General features: G+C 44.7%; 1 protein-coding gene across 5 annotated transcripts in view; it reads left to right on the top strand.

Moving 5' to 3' along the window:
* Positions 1–13,334, top strand: part of Lrrfip2 (LRR binding FLII interacting protein 2) — a 113,081-nt gene that overhangs the window by 93,147 nt on the left and 6,600 nt on the right. For 4 of the 5 annotated variants that reach the window (XM_038322642.2, XM_038322646.2, XM_038322643.2 and 1 more), the window contains 3 exons: positions 3,995–4,127; positions 6,352–6,401; positions 11,669–11,789. In XM_038322642.2, coding sequence (XP_038178570.1) covers positions 3,995–4,127; positions 6,352–6,401; positions 11,669–11,789 — 304 coding nt within the window. Of the gene's footprint in view, positions 1–3,661; positions 3,764–3,994; positions 4,128–6,351; positions 6,402–11,668; positions 11,790–13,334 lie in introns of all 5 variants that reach the window. The other variant, XM_038322641.2, reaches the window with a different exon arrangement.

The following is a 13,334-nucleotide window of genomic DNA, read 5'->3' on the forward strand; positions in this document are numbered from 1 at the left end:
AGAGAGAGTTCCAGGACAGCCAGGGCTACACAGAGAACTCTGGAAAAACAAAAACAAAACAACAATAACAAAAAAACCAAGTAAACAAAAGAATTTTGTATAGATATAAATCTACAGTGTATAGTTTTGGACTTAGTTTTTTTCATTCAGTATTACTCAAAAAATTTATCTGTATATAACAGTAGTTTTCCTTCCCTTAGCTTTTCTTTAATTGTACTTATTACAAATCATAATTTATAATAATCTTTACAGTTAGACAGTTAGTGGAGTTAAAGTCACCCATATTGCTGTGCACTATTTCCATCCTCTCCAGCTAATGTACCCACTGTGCAAGGCCATCTGCCTCACCCCTGCCAACCACTGTTCCACTCTTGTCTCCGGGTTACTACTCTAGGTTCCTCAATGAGGCGGACTCAGCACTTTATGGCTGCTCTGATACAGCAGCACAATATCCTGAGCTTTATTAGCATTGAAGTATATGTCAGGATGAATGAATCTGTGTATGAGTGTGTGTGTGTGTGTGTGTGTGTGTGTGTGTGTGTGTGTGTGTGAGTGAGTGATCTTACTATGCAGGATGTAGTTCAGGGTGACCCTCCCATTTCCTCCTGAGTTCTGGGGTTCCAGCATTTCTCACCCACACTCAGCAAATGTCCTTCCTTTTTGAGCTGAATGGACATGTGTATCCCATTTCTCTTTATGGACACTGGATGCAGGTGCCCGTCCCTGCCTGTTGTGAGCAGGGCTGCTGTGGATGTGCTGAGCAGCCATCTCACTGCTGCTCTGACTGAAGGTATTGGGTATCCAACCAAAAGTGGAGTTGCTAAGTCATTTAGTAACTTGGGTGATTTTGAGGACCAGCCCGTTCTGTATCCATAGCAACACTGCCCTTACACATTCCCCTCAGCAATGAGCACAGGATGGAATTTCTCCACTTCCTCACCAACACTTGTTACTTCTCCTAGCTGGCGTTCTCATGTCATTTGTTTTTGCTTTTCCCAGTCAGAGGAATAGAACCCTGGAGCTCACAGCTGATAGGCAGATGCTCTACTACTGAGCTACATCTCCAGACATGGATTGTTTTGTTTTGAGACAGAGTGTGTGTAGAGCAGGCTGAATCCACCATCCCCAGCTTCCCATTTACTTCCGAAGGGGTTGCTTCTGGCACCTAATTATCAACTCAGCTCCAGCTTCATTTTCAAGAATAAAATCTAATAACTTAAGAAACAAGCCCCAGGCTGAAACTGAGTTTTCTCTCACTTTTCCTTGGTGACATCAGTTCCCTTATCACTGGATTCTTGCAGTTCTCTCTAGGTACTCAGCATAGAGCAGAGCAATGGATAGAAAAGGGCCTGGGGTCTGGATAGAAAAGGGCCTGGGGTCTGGCCAGCCCAGCCTCAGTGAATCCCGTTCTCAGTAACTGCAGTTATCTCACCCGAGGCCTCGCATTCCAGCCTGCTCCATGTCTGTTTGGCTGCTGGGTGCTGAATCAGATGTTAGATTATGAAGCTCTCTGCAGAGATGCACTTTCTGCTCTTTAAATTCTGCCACAGAGGCGATAGCTGCCTGCGGCACAGGGCGGTGGTCATGTGGTCAGGCTACAGGGAACTTAAGAACTAGAACAAATGTGTTTGACCCAATTATAAGGTATTTCAGTAGCTTTCAAGCTTTGTGGTGAAATATACAAATATACAGGATATATTTTATTTTTATATCCGTAATTACGAAATTTTAAGATCTAAAAGTAAAACAAGAATCCAGTGCTATAATTGTGGAAGGAGGCACAAAAGCCATGTACTGGTGTTTGCTAGAATTCTTAACTTGAGATTGGTCTATTCCTGAGGGGTCTTTTGTATTCAGTGGAATTATTAACACAGTATATTGTAAAAGTGACCACCTCTTCAGCTTAATGTCGTGATTACAGCACAACTGCATGCCATGCTTTTGTAACACGCATCTAACCTGTGGTGCAGGTGACTGCTATACCTGTCACACACATCTAACCCACATGGTCCAGGTGACATCAGGGAATGTTCCTGTGCTTGTTCTAATGTTGTATCAGTTGTTAATTTGGTTAACACTAGCCACAGATATTAAAAGCTTCAGAATCTGGACTCTCAAGTCACTTTCCAGGTAATTGGATATACATTCCATGCATGAATTTTCATCACTTACGGGAAGGAAGTTAGGTATAAACATTGCATTGTAAAAAATGAGCAGAGGGCTTGCATAAGGGATATGTCCACAGCATTATGTGTGATGACCATGAAGGACCAGAATGCAGCCTATATGCAAGGGCTTTAGAGCCAGAGTGAAGCAGACTCATCTTCTCCCTTGGTACTTACTGTAACTTTGGATGGGGAGATAGGAAGCGCATCACAGGGTGGAAGGGTGCCTCGCCACCACATCAGTGTGTGCTGTTGCAGTCAGTTCTTACTTGTTCCCAATTTTGTCACAGAGTAGGATTATAATGGTTTTTATAAAAGTTACTCAGTCAGTGCCAGGCATGTTGACACATGCCTGTAATCCCACTGTAGGTGGACACTGCAGGACCAGGAGTTCAAAGTCAACCTTAACTACATAGCAAGTTGAAGGCCAGTCTAGGCAATATGAGACCCTCTGTTCAGCATGGATAACCACTAAACACGTTTCTAGCCATCAGTTACTAAACAGTTGACCTATTTCTTGACCTGGTAATGAAAAAGTTACAACTTCACTTATTGGGCTAATGCTGGAGGAAACATTAAATGCAGGAGAAAAAAAATAACAGAAGGGTTCTGGTAAAACCAGCACTGCCACCAGGTTACTGTGCACCTGCTTTCCATCTTGGTGTTTGAGTGTGATTTCAGATTCACCATTGATGACCAAAATAGGTCTCTCCTCTGCCTGTGCTGCTTTCCTGAAGGCTCTGATGCAGGAAATAAGGAGACTCCTGAGCAATGCCCACATTCCTTTCCCAGACCCTCAGTGTAACTTGCCAGTGTGAGCAGTGCTCCAGGCCCAGTGTGCCTCCTGAGTGGGAGGTTTCTTAGTTGTCAGATGGGTGGATTCTCATGTGTTAAGTCCCCAAAGCTAGATTTGAAGCCCCTAACTCATTACCCAGCTCAGTTAGTGTTCATTCTGTGTTTATTTGGCTTTCTCATTTTATCAGTTTTAACTAATTTTTATCAAAAAACCAATTAACATAGCAGGTTGTGGAGAATCCCTTTGGAGATGGGCTGTCTTGGGTCAGTTGGTAGCAGAGAACCTTGCTAACACTGGAGACCAAGCAGACAGCCAGTATTTAAATAACTTATCCAGACTTGCTCTTCTTCCCAAACTGTCTTTATTTTTTAAAATCAAGCATATTCTTAACTACTTTGTTAAAGATGAAATGGATGTGTTGGGTTATTTTGTTGTTCACCAAATGAAAATGTACTGAGGAAGACAGGCAGGAATGTTTTGTCTGTAAAAGTGTTCTTCATGTGATGAGCATGTCTTGCCACGTTCATGCATGAGCTCTCTTGTTTAAACCCTTGTTCAGCAGCGCAGTCTTCTCCCCCTGCCTGGCTGCTGTTTCCACACTCTGACCTCTGCGTGTAGGCCTTACCTGCCGCTGGACTAGTCACCTTTCTCTTGCTCTTTTTCTGTGCTGTTCTTTCCCTGCTACCCTGCCTAAAACCAGGCCCTAGAGAAACAGAAAGAGTACATTACCTGCCTCAGGAGTGAGCGAGATGCGCTCAGAGAGGAGCTGCCTGACCTGCAGGAGACAGTGGCGACAGCAGAGGTATGTCAGCCTGGGCCTTCTTCCCTGTGCTGCCTTCTTTCTTTCCTGACCATAAACAACAGCCTTGATATGCTGGTGGATTGAGCTGTTTCCTCCACAGAGGTATATCATAAAGCTAATTCTAACTAATTTCTACACACGGCAAACAAACATTGTCGCAGAGATGCCTCAACAGAAATTAGAGTTTCTGTATGGGTTACTGCTTATAACTAAGTTTTTTCTTTTCCACAGAAACATGGCTTAGTTATAATCCCAGACAGCACTCCCAATGGTGATGTCAATCATGAACCTGTGGCTGGAGCCATTACTGCTGTGTCTCAGGAAGCGGCTCAGGTCTTGGAGTCAGCAGGAGAAGGGCCACTAGGTGAGAGAGTGCTTGCTGTTTAGTTTTGGATTGATGTTGGGGTGGGGAGCAGTATACGGGCTGTTTAGACAAGAATCTTGATCTTGGGAACAGAAATGGAGTCACCCCGTGGGTTAGCACTGCAGGTGTACATACACATCGCCTTCCACTCACAACAGAGTCCAGCATGCCCATCCCAGGGGAGCTTGGGCCTGGTGGGGACTTGCTAGCCTGTGGTTAGCTTCTTCCTGGCCCTCCTGGATTTAGATCCTAAGTTTTCCCAGGGCTCTACAGCTTTGCCACCACTTTTCTTTTCTCTTCTTTTCTCCTCTTCTCTCTCTCTCTCTCTCTCTCTCTCTCTCTCTCTCTCTCTCTCTCTCTCTCTCTCAAGATTTATTTATTATGCATATAGTATTCTGCCTGAATGTCTGCTTGCACACCAGAAGAGGGCATCAGACCTCATTACAGGTGGTTGTGAGCCACCATGTGGTTGCTGGGAGTTGAACTCAGGACCATTGGAAGAGCAGGCAGTGCTCTTAACCTCTGAGCCATCTCTCCAGTGGCGAGAAATGGATGATAAAGAAGGCACATACTGAAGTGTGACTTCCAGGGCAGGGCTCCCAGGCCTGTTAAAAGTGACCCTTAGAGAACCTGACAACACCTCTCCAGAAAGCCACAAAAGGGCCAAAGCCATTGCCCCTGTTCTGATTCTGTGGTGTGAGAGCTCATGGCGGGTGAGACACAGCCATGCAGACAGAACGTACATGGGAGGTTTTGAGAATAAGGGAATGGAAGAGTGGGGAGGGAAGGGAAGACACCTGCCTTTGGGAAGAAGACCAGCAAAAGAGAAGAGAGAGACAGATAGAAGGGGAAGAGGGGAGGAAGAAAGAAAAAGAGAAGTAGGCAGAGTTTCACCTTTTAAAGGGACAGAGTGCTGCCTGCCCTGCATATGGCCTGGGTCCTCAAGGGATGGGGCTGGGTGTGCCTGGATGCTAACAGCCCCACAACAAATTTTGTGCTAGGGGAAGAAAAAAATAGCACAGATAGCTATTGTGCCATCTGCTTACATTAATTTTTAGTTTTATTTTTTTCTCTTTTACGTGTGTATGTATGTAGTTTTCTTAAGGGGGTATGAGGTGCTATAAGAACAGCACAGGCTAAAATATTTTAAAATTAGTAGGCTGGTTGTCTCATGTAGAATTCTAGAAACACAATTAATTGTTGAGCACTTTGATAAAGGATCAGGTGAGCTAGAGGATGCAGGTGAGCAAGAGGACCAGGTGAGCTAGAGGACCAAGTGAGCTAGAGGATCAGGTGAGCAAGAGGGGAGATCTTGTAGGCATGCTTACCTTTAGCGTTTGACATGATGTTATTTACAGACCCCACACTCAAAAACCATACAATTGAGTTACAAAAAAAGAAAACAAAAATCTTTTAAGTAAGTTTACCATTTTGTTGGTTCCCATCCATAGCTGTTCATAGCCTGATAGTATATAGAACTGAAGACAGCAATGGGAAGCTCTGGGATTCCTCTACCTTTTTGGGGGGGGCTAAGGGAGCTAAAACTGACATGGCTGACATTTATTTATTGTGGGGTCATTGGCCAACTGTGAGTTGCTGCTTTAGCTGGACTTGTGGTATCTCCTCAGCCTAGGCAGCCTGTTCCCGCCTAAGCAGCAGCAGCCCTGTGCCTCTGCCCCAGACTGGAGTCCAGGTTCCCTATTCCTGGCTCACTTGTATTCATCACTAAGTTAGCCTCAGGTTTAAACAATAGTTTAAACCCACACCAGGTTTTCTGATCCACTTGGCTGTCAGTTGTACTGCTAGTCTTAGGGCGCCCCACTCGCCCGCCCCCACATTACATCAGCCACCACAGCCCACTGCTACCAGCATTGTGTGGCACGTGCTCAACACTCCTGGGTCTTACCCGTTCCATATTCCGCCCTCCACCAAGGCTGAGCGCCTCTGAAGATAACTGGAAAAGCTTAGACATTTTTGCAACAACAGCAAAATGGTTTCCTCTGGACCCCACTTTGTTTCTAGTCAGAAAGTCATTGCTCTGGGAGCAGATGCTTTATTTGGTGTCATAACTGTCACGGACTGGGAGTATAGTTAGGAGGATAAAGGATTCCTTTGATTGCAAGTAAAGCCTTTGCCTCTTTTCATGTTCACAATGTAAACAATGTAATTTAGGAGATGTTGGCTATTTGTGAGTCCAGTTTACAGCTTCCCCCCCTTGTTCCAGATGTGAGGCTACGGAAACTTGCTGGCGAAAAGGAGGAGCTCCTGTCACAGGTAAGCTGTCTGCTCATCCAAAACCACTGGTTCATCTAAGATAGGCAGTAAAATGCTAATAAATGAATGCTCATTAGAAATCCAAGATACTGCTGGGTGTGGTGGCGCACGCCTTTAATCCCAACACTCAGGAGGCAGAGGCAGGCGGACCTCTGTGAGTTTGAAGCTAGCATAGTCTACATTAGTGAGTTCCAGGACAGCCTGAGCAATATAAGATTTGAAGAAAGAAAAAGAAATATATTTCTTAACTTTAGTACTGAAGTGACATTTAAAGGAAGAAAATCGAATTCATATTGTCTTAAAAAATGTAGAGGATGAGCCGGGCGGTGGTGGCGCACGTCTTTAATCCCAGCACTCGGGAGGCAGAGACAGGCGGATCTCTGTGAGTTCGAGACCAGCCTGGTCTACAAGAGCTAGTTCCAGGATAGGCTTCAAATCTACAGAGAAACCCTGTCTCGAAAAACCAAAAAAAAAAAAAAAAAAAAAAAATGTAGAGGATGCACACAAAGCTTGCTGCTCAGCCCTTCTACTCTCACCCTGACCATCTTCCCTTAGTGTGAATCACGCTGACTTGATGATGCTATTCTATTGGCATTCCTCTGTGGAAGACAGACCTCTGCCACACATGCGCTTACTTCCTGTTCCTGTAGCCTCTTAATGGCCAGTCTGTTTCTGTCTGCAGGACTCCACAGGGAGCCATCCTATGTTCTGGGTGGCTTTTCTTTTTGTTCCATATGCCTGGTTTTCTTGTGTTTATCATAAAGTTGGCCCCTGTTTTAAGCCCACTCGGTTTTCTGATCCGTAGCGGGTCCCTCTTGGTTCCATCTTCAGTCTTTCACAGCCCATTTTGAACTATAGCTTATTCACTCTGTACTGGCGAGATTGTCCTGCCTGTGGGGCTTTCTCTGCCCATGCTTCGAAGGGCTTGGGCTCCCTTTTCTCGGCCTTTCTTCCTTCCCCTCTCACTCGCATTCTGTGTATTCCAGGCGCTTCCTAAGGAAAGACCGTGTGGGCTGTTAATTTCCCATGACCTTGAAGGCCTGAAAGAGTCATTTTTCCTTGGGGTTTTAAAAACCTATTCCTTGATTGTCCTGTTTTTGATGATAGTTGTTCAGAATGGTGAAGACAGGCCTATGAGATGGCCCAGCCAGGCGACCTGAGGTCAGTCCCTAAGACCACATAAAGGTAGCACGTGAGAACAGACCCTCAGAGTTGTCCTCTAACCTCCACATGAGTGTGTTTTCATGTATGCACATGAACACTCAATAATAATAATAATAGTAATAATAATAATAATAGTAAACAATTTTGAGGACGTTTTGAGATTTGATCTCTCATAGGTGACGTTTTCTTTTCCTCTGGAAGCTTCTGTCCTATTCTTTCTAGTATCTTGAAATCTCACAGTGACATATTCAAAAGTGTTCAAGCATCAATGCAGCCCATGTCAATTCTAGGAACTTCTAATCCTTAGTTTGGAAAACTACGAGTGGTTGTCATTCACTCTTTTCCTTACTCCTATTCAGTCAGTAAGCAAATGGCAAATGATATTCCACTGTTCAATACATTACTCATGGCTTGTAGGAAATTTGGATGAATAATCAGATTGTTGTGGCTTTATTTGAAAAATCCATGCCTCCAAAGTCTTAGTAGAGAGAAATCAGGCAATAGAATTAAGCTGTGTTGTATGTGAAGTTTCTGTGAACACACTTATGTTTCTCTAGCGACATTTAGCTCTGTGGTACAGGCATGTAGTCAAGACGGACATAGCCAGGACAAGGAATGTAGTGGGCAGGTAAGACCATGGTGCTTAGAAAAAGGGATGTGGTGGGCAGGAAAGACCATGGTGAGCTGGGCAGTGGTGGCACATGCCTTTAACCCCAGTACTCAGGAGACAGAGGCAGGTGAATTTCTGTAAGTTCAAGGCCAGCCTGGTCTACAGAGCAAGTGCCAGTGTAATGATCTGTTCTGTCTCTTTAAGAGAAAAGCCACGCCCATGCCCCCCCACTGAAGCAGGCAGATCTTCCTTCCTGCTTGCAGCCTGAGTCCCTTCCTTTTCTGTCTCCCTCTCTAAGAGGCAGCTTCTCTCCTCTCTCTCTCTCTCTCTCTCTCTCTCTCTCTCTCTCTCTCTCTCTCCCTCCCTCCCTCTCCTCTCCTCTCCTCTTCTCCCTCCCCCTCCATAACCCACTAAATAAATATCCAACCTTACTCTGCGTGGCATGCCTATCCATGTCTCTGTCTCTCACCTGCCGCTGCTTGTCTCATGGCATGCCCATCTGTCTGTCTCTCCTTTGGCCTGCTGCAGCCACTCAGGGAACTGCGCTGTCCCTGCCTGGGACTGGCTGCTCTCGGGACCCGCTGCCCACTGCTGCCACTCAGGGACCTGCAATGTTTCTGCTGCTGCAGCTGCCAGGGATCCTACCGTGTTTTTAATTAATCCATTACAGCCAGCACAGGCTCTATGCTACAAAGAGAAACCCTGTCTCAAAAACCTAAAAGGGGTGGTGGGCATGGGATCAGGTTGAACCTGGAAGTTAAGCTGAATGAGCAGTGTTGGGAGGATGTCAGAGTAAAGATCAGTGACTGGAAGTGAGTGTGGCTGAATGATATCAGGATTAGGGTATTGTAGCATGAATAATAAAAACCCAGAGACAGATATTGGGGTTCAATCTGAAGACCAGAAAAGCAAAACAGCCAATCACTAGAGAGACCTTTTATCTCTACCAGATCCACAGGGCGAGATCCTGTCTCCATGAATCCTTAGACTCCACATTCCGATGAGTTCTTGTCTCTTCCCCTTTATATTCCTCTCTCCATATCCTCTCTCCATATCCACCTCCCTATTGCTGGGTTAAAGGTGTGAGCCACTACACCTGCATCTTTTTCTGGGTCAATCTTGTGTAGCTCAGGGTAGCCTTGAACTCTTGGAGATCTAGCTGACTCTGTCTCCCAAGTCCTGGGATTAAAAGTATGTGCTGTCAGAGACCAGCTTCAACAAAAATACCACTTACCAGGGTCGAGGATTAGAAAAATGTTAAGTAGGAGGAACAAAGATTAGAAAGAATCACTAAGACACAGATAGTAACAGGAGGGCCACTGAGAGAATACTGAATGCTGACTACACCTGCAATTATTTTCCATACAAAAAGGGGAAGAAAACAAAAGACTGCATTAACATGATACAAAGGACAACTCAGACAGTAACTTGCTTTATCAAGTCATTGATTCTTGACAAAATCATTCTGTTGTTTAGGCAGTGAACCCAGCCTAGACTCAAAAGGAGAAGTATGCTTGAATTTCCTGACTGTTGGTAGGCAGGGGTGGGGCCTACTTGTGTGGGCCATCTCAATGCCAAAAGGACCAAGTAACCACACCCTAGGTCAGGATGTGTAACCCTAGTTGTTGTCAACAATTTTGACTTCTGACCTTTAGACAAGGTGGAAATAGGCTCATTTTGGGGCCTCCACAGTGTGCCACCACTCCCTGGCCTCTACTGGCTTAGCTTTGCACTCTGATCCCCAGGCAAGCTTTATTTATTAAAATGCAAATAAAATATCACTACAGGGTACAGAGAGAATGAATATGTGTGTGTGTGTGTGTGTGTGTGTGTGTGTGTGTGTGTTAAATGAAGGCCAAGAGCAAAAAGAGGTAGACGGCAGGATTCTTGAAGTGTTCCAGAAACTGGGGTGCATTGTGGGAGTATGTCTTACTCTAGACGTGTACTAAAATGGCCGAGATAGGGGTTAGTTTGGGGAGTGCAAGTCAGGAGCTAACACGACAGAGGCACAGTACACTAGTGAGTATGTGAGGTAGTTAGAGATGAGCCTCAGCAGGTAAGAATGGGGACTTATAGGGAGTATGAGTGTAGGATAGATCAGCAACAGCAAGGAAAGTCGGAGAGCACTGTTCCATTTCTTGGCTGAGGTAGGAGCCTGGGAAGACAAAAGCAGCAGCACACAGTAGGGATACAGGAACTGCAGGCTCTGTAAGAGTCCTGAGGTTAAAAAGTGTACCTAGATAAGGTTGCTGCAGGAGCATCAGCTGATGGTAGGCTATGCTTCCAGAGACATCGGAGAAGTTTGTGTGTGTAGAGAGTAAAGTTAGACATGGTGCAGGACCTTTGGGTAAGAGTGCTAAAGAAGAGGGATGCCCCTTTTGGGGTGTGATAGGAATGATGGGATGATAACCAAATTCTCCCAAGACAAACCCATGTGTGCAGAAGGCAGAGGTGCTTGGGAAGTGTGCATTCATTGAGTCTGAAATCAGCCCTGCCCTGCCCACTAGACGGTGGCAAAGCTAGTGCTCAGCTTCCTTCTAATCCCTGGCAGCAGAGCTAAAGGCACTGGAAGAGCCAGCCACTTGTGCTTCCAATTAATTTGAATAGTTAAAGTTCTCTAAGTATTCAACTTATCTCTAAAAAACTAGACAAAAGTCCTGTCTACCCATGAAAAATTTCATTTTACTAAGTCAAAGAAAAAATATTGAAAAAATGTATTGTTGTATAGATATACACAAGTGATAAAGAGTAGAAGTCTTTATTGGGATACCTGGCTTCTGAGGTTCATTCCTTTCTGTTTATATCAGTTTATATTGAATGCCTAGAGCCATTTTTCTCATAGAAAAAAATGATTTGTATGACTTGCTAATAATAATACGGACCTGCTTCATTGTGTGTTATGGCCACTGGACCAGTTACCTCCTTTACTTAGAGAGAATTGGGGTTGGGAACTGATCAAAGTTTCTACAGCACTTGCTGCGCAAACGTGTCCTAAATGTGAATTCCCAGTAGTAGGTACTGCAGGAAGTCTCTAATCCCAGCATTGGAGAGGTGAACATAGGAGGTTCACTGGAGCTTACTGGTCAGCCATGCTTCAGGCTTGGTGAGGTCCATATCTCAAAAATAACATGAAGAACTGAGGAAAGGGTCTGATGTAGACCCCTGACCTCCATATATTCATGGACACATAAAAGTTTAAGACACTTATCTTCCATCCAGGCCTGGTGACACGGGTCCTGCAATCACAACCACTTAGGAGGCTGAGGAAAGAGACTCACAAGCTCGAGGTCTGTCTGGGCTAGAGTGAGTGCAAGGCCAGCCTGGGCAGCTTAGCGAGGACCTATTTCAAAGTAAAAAGAGGGATATGGCTAAACTCTGTGCTAGTGTTTGCTTAGCATGCTGGAGTCCTCGGGCTTCACCCCAGTATCATCAAAGAAAGAGACAGAGACTGAGACAGACACTGACCTCACTGTGACTTCTACTTCCGTTTCAGGTTAGAAGACTGAAGCTGCAGATAGAGGAAGAACGGCAGAAGTCTGCAAGGAATGACGGCACATCTGGGGACCTGGCGGGACTGCAGAATGGCTCAGATTTGCAGTTCATTGAGATGCAGAGTAGGTACCAGGGTACAGGCCAGTCTGAACTGGTATGTAGCATGTATCCCTGGAATAAGTTGGATGTGGGCTATTGGAGTCCAGGAAGAGTGGCCCTGGCCCCTTAGGAGCTGAACGGGGATCTACTCACCTGTGAGTTCCAGGGATGGCATGGACCAGCCACTGCCTGCATATGATGTCTGAGCTCCTGTGTATGAACCCCTCTTCCATTTAAGCTTTTCTTTGAAATTCATTTTGGAAAGTTGAAGATTTGAGACCAGCTCATTAATGTTGAGTTTCTGAAGTTTCCTAGTTTTTAACAAAGATTCACCTTTATATGAAATTAAAACCTAGACTACAAAATAATAGTCTGTTTACACAAATTATGTTTCCTTTACCTTTCTACTCTTCATCCCGTGTTGTTGGTTTGTTTGAGACAGGGTGTTCCTACATAATCCTGCCTGGCCCGAACTCACTCTGTAGACCAGGCTTGCCTAGAACTCACAGAGATCCACATGCCTCTGCCTCTCAAGTGCTGGGATTAAAGGTGTGTACTACCATGCTTGGCTGTGTGCTGTATTCATCCTAAATCCCACAGTAGAGTTGTCCTAAAATCTATTCGTATTATACTTTCCCTGTTGGTAGTGATGTGTAACTTACCATAAGGAGCTTTTATTTTAGTTTGTAATTCATAGGGGCTTTACTGGTAATGCACTTAAAATCTTGGCTATTTGTGATCTTTTCGTATTGACAATTGGGCTTAGGCTGAAAGGAGGGACTTGGGGGTTGAAGCTTATTGGTAATAACTTGTGTGGACCTCAGGCCCCCCATATTCCTTGATGAATAGTTTGTTCTAGAACACCTCAATGGTGTGGTGGGACAGAAAGGTGACAGAATGTGGGAAGGCTAGTTAGGATGCTGGTATGGTGAGCTTGACCAGTATAGCATTGCCAGAAGTTCCAGAGGGTAGAAGTAGGTTTTGAAAGATTGCAAAGGCAGCGAATTTGAAAGGAACCAAGTTGAGGAGGAACAGGCTAGCTTTTTGTGACTGCTTCCTAGAGCCTAGCCACTAATGATTTGTAGATACACTCATAACATCACTGTGCAATTGAAAAGCATTTGTCTAGCTGGGCGGTTGTGGCACATGCCTTTAATCCCAGCACTCGGGAGGCAGAGGCAGGTGGCTCTCTGTGAATTCAAGACCAGCCTGGTCTACAAGAGCTAGTTCCAGGACAGGTTCCAAAGCTACAGAGAAACCCTGTCTCAAAAAACAAAAAAAAAAAACAAAGAAAGAAAGAAAGAAAGAAAGAAAGAAAGAAAGAAAGAAAGAAAGAAAAGAAAGAAAGAGAAAAAGCATTTGTCTCAGCTTTATTGAAGCATACACTGCAAAGCATTTGGCTAGGTCCATAGATTTAAGGATACTAAAGCAGGACCTCTTTACATACACAAACAGTATTACAGAGCATTGTTGTTATAAGAGAATGCAAATAAAATGATCAAGTGAAGAAGTTATAGTTCTCTAGTCATGGAAATGAGTGTGTCTTACTGGGACTGGTGAAGAGCTGA

Source organism: Arvicola amphibius, chromosome 3 (assembly GCF_903992535.2).
Source record: "Arvicola amphibius chromosome 3, mArvAmp1.2, whole genome shotgun sequence".
NCBI lineage: Eukaryota > Metazoa > Chordata > Mammalia > Rodentia > Cricetidae > Arvicola > Arvicola amphibius.